Consider the following 6,000-nt stretch of genomic DNA (forward strand, 5'->3'; position numbering starts at 1 on the left):
TCCCCTCCATCCTCTTCTCAAGGCCATAGCCCCCTACCCAATTGAACCCCTAACCCCTCGATTCCAATCTATATCCACTCATTGTTAGCATCATCATCATAGTCGTCGTCATCATCAACACTGTTCTCCTACTATTAAATTCTCAGAGCAAGAAATGAAAGGGACCAGCACCTGACAAAGGGGAGGGGGCCATGAGGGAGCCTCAGAAGATTCTTGGGGAAAAGAAGAGTGGGCTTTCCTTTCTTTTTAATGATTAAAAACACAGACGACTCCTGTAAATAGAAGCCTCATTTCTTCAAGATGCCTTTTGAAACCCAGTATCTGAATATTCAACGAAGGCAAAGCCCCACTCTGTACGTACAACATTAATATGATCTCTGCAGAATTTGCTACTCAGAAATATTAACATATCAAAGCCCAAGCCGGAGGCGAGAGAAGCTATCGATACTCAAGCACAGGGTAAAGTAAAGATTATTGGTTCTGATGGTTGGAGTAGCGGAGCTGCGGGCAAAATCGCGCACACCATTAAGCGAGAGTGAGCGTGCGGGAGCGGCACCTCCGAGGCGGTGGCAAATATTTTATCTAGGTGGTAATTACCTCGTTGGTGCCCCTCTTCCGGGCTTTCTTTGGCTATCCGGCCTTCATTATAGGCAAAAACAATGTAACTACCACTTACTGAAGTGAGTCAGAGAAATGGTATTTTGTTCTTTGCTAATAGAAGTGGCCAAATTTAAAGAACTGAGTGCTCTTCCGTCCTCCAACACACACACACACACACACACACACACACACACACACACACAGCAAACCAGGACAATCTCTCCCTGGTGAACTCATGTGGGGCACTTGGGGATCTTTCTTCTGGAAGAGCACTTAGGAGTCTTTGGAAATGAAATCTGTTTTGTTCCTCCCACAGTAAATTTTGGAAATTGTCAGAAATGTAAGTTTATCAGAGAACTTAGCAGGGGAGGAAAAATGGCAAAAAGTTGTGCTTTTCAAGAAATCATGTTTCCTGTGGAGAGTCACCTCGAAAGTATGGATTAAAAGAGAAACAGGCATTCCTATCTAAACAAAACCATTACAGAATATGGCAGAGTGCTTGACTTAGTGTCCTCCTGATTTTTGATGAACAAAGGTGACTTGAGTTGTTTATATTAAGAATCCAATGCACTACCATGACAACAGAGAGAAGGGGCTTCCTTAACTTTTCTTCAAAAATGGGGAGTCCTGAGATTTAGGGCTGTGTGGGATCCAGCACGATGTACACAACCTTTAGGCAAAACTTCCTTGCTATCCATTTGTAAATTGTCATGAACATTGATTGTTTCAGAGTAACACACGCACACAGACACACACTTGGTCTCCTGGGCTCAACCAATTTAACTGGCTTTTCTCTTAAACATGTGGAAATGGAATAAACTCAGCAGCTAAATTCTAAATTCCTTCGCAGGGGTTGAGGCAGGGAGGACTAGGGTTTAGTCACACAATACAGACAGAAACCCCAAGTTATCTCCCCTTCCTCTTTGAAGCCATGCTATTCTCCTAAAAGATCAATATTTGACTTAAAATAGCAGGCTCCACCTGATTTTCAGGTGATACGGAGTGACACCAAATTCTACAACAACAATAAAACATCACCTAAGGAAGACCATTTATGTGCCTGTAATAGGACCGGACCGCAGTTCTCATTTTATAGTTACCCAAGAGCATTGACCTTTCTTTGGGGCATGCTGCGGAGGTGTCCCTTAAATCTCCCTCCAAAAATTCAACTAATTACACAGCCACCTCCCTTCCAGCTCCCGCCCTCGATCTCAAATAATTCCCACCCTCTGGCAGCTATTGTAAGATCTGATGCAATTTCCAGGCATTTGAGAAGGTGATCTTGGAACAAGTGCGGAACTGAACGCGTCGACCGCAGTAGCGCCAGCCGGACTCTGGGAGGAGCCGGCTCTGGGCGCTAATTAGTGGCGCTGTCCTTCAGCACCACCGACATCTCCATGCGCCCTCAGTGTTCAGCCTCACCTTTAGTGTGACCGCCCCAACAGACCCAGATCAGCACACCTCACCTGACCCCTCTTTCATCGTGCATTTTTAATCCCTCCCTTCAACAGTATGTGTATTTCATTTCAATTTTCTCTAGTCTGGGCCTATTTCATGTCACTTCAATATGGCTGAATATTAGCCTGGCTGATAAGCATAATATTGCTCATTTTAAGAACTCCTCATCGAGCAACACTAGTAATTTTTTAAAAAACCTCTATGGGGTGAAACAACAGAGTTGAATGGCTATTTTGCATTTAATGGAAGTTCCAAGTACCCACTATGACAATCGTCAAGTTCCAAAAAAAAAGCAATCTTTCTTCCTCAATTTAAATGGAATTTCACATTGGACATTGGGTTCTAAAGACTGCCGTTTAAACATGAAAGAATCCATTGCTTTCTTTGGAAAAGCACTGGAATCTTTCAACAAGCTTTGAAAGAGATGGACAGGGACTGAAGGACATTTATTTGGTGCCATCTGAGAAGTGACTCAGTCTTTAGCAGTTCAGTTACTAAAGACAACTGTGACCCTGGAGCTGGAATTAGTCCTGGTGAATAGGCCACATCTTATTAATTCGTATGAAGTTGGGATAACAGCTGGTCCCCTTGCCTTGTGTGCTCCTCGGGTTACTCAGCTTGCTGGGAAAATGAGCTTCAGAGGCTCTGGGTACAGTTAAGTGGGGAGGCCAGCAAAATCTGCACTGCCTTGAGGCCCTTAAAATGCCATAGTTCAAAACCTTTTGTCAGAATGGAACATCTGAGATGCAGCCCCCTTCAGTGTCTGAGCCAAAATCAACAGCTCTCAACTCTGGCCTTCCCCCCCCCACCCCCACCCCACCTTCCGATTCCATGGGTAACTCTGGATTCAGATGTTTTCCTCAACAGATGGGAACAAGAAAGCTTTATCCAGTACAGTTAACACCACCTCCTCCTCCCACCTCCCTTAAAGAAAGAAATGTTCTGGACACTTAGAAAAATAAGGGCAGCTACAATATTGGTGTTTCATTAGCCTTCCCTGAAGCCTCGACGAATCTAGCCTTTCACAGTATCCTTCAAAGCCTCAAGCTAACACCATCACCTCAATCACCCAGGCGGTGGCTGGCACATTTGGGGCTAAAAGAGACCAGAAATTCTGCTTGAGGATGTGGTGATGGGGAAAGGAGGTGTGACAAGGATTTTTTCCCTTTCTTTTCTTTTTTTTATTTTTTCCCCCTTCTAACTTTGATTCTGTCATTGTTCCATGAGAAACAGCAAATCTCTTCTTTTGTAGGTCTTTTGGGAAGAGGCTAGATCCAAGCCTCAATGGAGAAAGGGACTATGCCTGTGTTGGACAAAAGTAATTGACCAAGAGTAATTGTTTTCTTAATTATCAGACAAGTGTCTGATGGTTACAAGCACCACCAGATCTTCAAAACAAAGTATCAGATGAGAGAAGAATGTTTCATTTTAACATGTCACTTACCTCTTCTTATCACTCCACCTTGACCATTGAGAACAAGCCCACACTGGGCTTCCACGGAGCCCTTAATAAAAGAAAAAGAAATAAAAGCTCTCAAATAGATACTTAACATGAGTTAAGTCTTTCAATCTGCCCCATTCCTTGAACCCCCATATCCCAATAACCCTGTAGTAGACATTTAAAAGCAACCATTGAGCTGGAGCAAGTTTGGCAGCACACGTGATTTCAAGGGGGAAAAAAGTGCCAGAAAAACCACAATCTAAAAGTTGTATAAATCTTAAGGTATGCATTTTGCAGCACCATACAATATTGCACTTCAAAGCACCTGAGTGCCTTTCATCTTGGCATAAGGGAATGAGAAGCCCTTTGAGTCCCCATCAAGGCACATAGCATATATACAGACAGTTTCCACAGCACTTTCTGCGTGGAGCAAATTACACTGAAAGTGTCAAGTCTGGCACTGTGGGTTTCTTGGGAGCTCAGAGGAGCCATTTCAAGTGCAGGCTTCAAGATATCTGATGTTGGTTCTGCTTTACCACAGAGTAGGAGTATCCTACCCAAAATATGCCTTAGAGAGGAAACACCTTCAGGTTCACTCACTGTAGGTCTTCAGGCTCCTAATGGATTGAGGGATCATTTGAGCTGGGAAGAAGGAAAGGGTTTGCTGATTTTTTATTAAGAAAAATAAAAAATTTCTCTCTCTGTCTTTTTTCTCCTGAGTTGAAATGTGTTAAAGGCTCATTTTCCTTTACAAACAAACGAGGTATTGGACATGAAAGAGGCCTTGAAGGGTGTTAACCTACCCAACAGCCCGTGAAGAGTTAAGTAAATGCGGAGAGAGTCGGTGCATAATAAAAACCCACTTTACAAAACAACCTTTACAGCCCTGGCTCCCTTTCGCTTCCCCATTTTCACCATATTGAGGCAGGCCTGTAAGACCCCCCTTTTCAACCTACTCACGAGCTCTTTCTTATTTTAAATGTTCTGCCTTAAAGTGATTATCAAATCAATATGAAAAAAAAAAAACTTGGAGACTGAGCATAAATTAAAGCAGTGATGGGAAAAGGTGTGACAGTTTCCTTTGTTGGCCATAGCAAATCTTTTTAGGGGACTCAAAGATGGAACTGAAGCCACAAGACTGTTTGCATCTGTTAGGCAGACTTAGACCGCCCTCCAAACCATTGGACTTTCACTTAAAATTCTGTGCAGGGAAAAGTATATTTACATTTGTTGCATTTGAAATGAGGCATATGCTGATGAATGTTTTAAAAAGGAAGAAATAAAAGGAGAGAGACGGGTTTCTCCCACACATCCCCTCCCTATTTCTCTTTTTAAAAGTAGCTATTACTTTTTTTTCTCTTTCTTTTTCATTCTGCCAACTACGTCCAGGAGGAGTGGAAGAAAATAACTTGCCAGATTTACAACTTGCTTCATATATATATATATATATATATATATATATATATATGGCATGTATCTACATACATAACAATGATATATACATATATAGATGTGTCTATAGACATAGATACATAAATATGTCATATATCATACTCCTCAAATTCTTTTAGTATCTTGGAGTATATCCCTCAGTATGAGCAATAAACTGAAAAGAGGAAACCAAGAATATAAAAAAGATATAGACTTTAAAAAAGGTCTCGAAATATCTGAAATGTAGAAGGTAAAGGGCCTTGAAGCTCTCCAAGGGAGTGAACCGCTTTCTCTCCCATTCTCTGGCACACTGTTAAGATGTTTATTTCCTTAGAAGAAACGAATCTTGGTCTCTACACTTAACAAACTTTTCCCCCTCATAAGTAAAACATGTTGTTTGGTCGGATGACATTGCATAAATGACCAGTTGAATGGCACTAAGTCGAAAATTGGATAAACTACGGTGTTCTTTTGCACGGGATTCGCTCTTTGTCTGGTGCTTGCAAATGTTCTAATCCCCTCTTTTGAAAAATGCCCGGCTTTGTGCCTAGCACAGAAAAAAAATTTGTACAGATACAAAAAAATCAGCAGCAGACGCGGCTATTAAAAGGAGTAAATAGGTTTTAGTTGAGCTAAGCATTGAATGGCAGATTTTTTTCCCCTCGAGACATAAGGGGATCCTTGTGAAAAATGTAAAAATGTTCTGAGTGTATAAAATTATTTTGTGTATACAAGTGGAGAAAGTCAAGGTTTATGGAGCCAAATCTCTTTTCTTGTGTGCCGATCTTGCACCTATGGTTCTTTGTTGGGACTGTAAGGGCTTTCACTTTAATTTCAAAATAATCCCTTGGTCGGAGGTAAATGAAGGGAAAAGATTTTCTGTGCGCAACAAGGGATCTCTTACGTCTCCAACTTGTGCTCTTCCCGTATCTTCCCTTTCGTTGTGGAGGCTGTGGAGAAGCTGGCCCCCTTTGTGCGGACTGAAAAAGTAGGGACTTATCTACGGCTCCTCTTTCAGCCAAAAGAAGATACAAATTCATGTCTTCTAAGTTCTTTTTTAGATATTTGTG

At 41.8% G+C, this 6,000-nt stretch overlaps 1 protein-coding gene across 1 annotated transcript in view; it reads right to left on the reverse strand.

Moving 5' to 3' along the window:
* The window catches only part of TFAP2D (transcription factor AP-2 delta), a 57,365-nt gene that overhangs the window by 48,649 nt on the left and 2,716 nt on the right, over nt 1-6,000 (reverse strand). The window contains exon 3 of the mRNA XM_047101250.1: nt 3,503-3,563. Within this exon, the coding sequence (XP_046957206.1) occupies nt 3,503-3,563 (61 nt within the window). The remainder of the gene's footprint in view (nt 1-3,502; nt 3,564-6,000) is intronic.

Source organism: Lynx rufus, unplaced genomic scaffold (assembly GCF_022079265.1).
Source record: "Lynx rufus isolate CCGP_SWC_20201006 ecotype Redwood Valley unplaced genomic scaffold, mLynRuf1.p SCAF_6, whole genome shotgun sequence".
Taxonomy (NCBI): domain Eukaryota; kingdom Metazoa; phylum Chordata; class Mammalia; order Carnivora; family Felidae; genus Lynx; species Lynx rufus.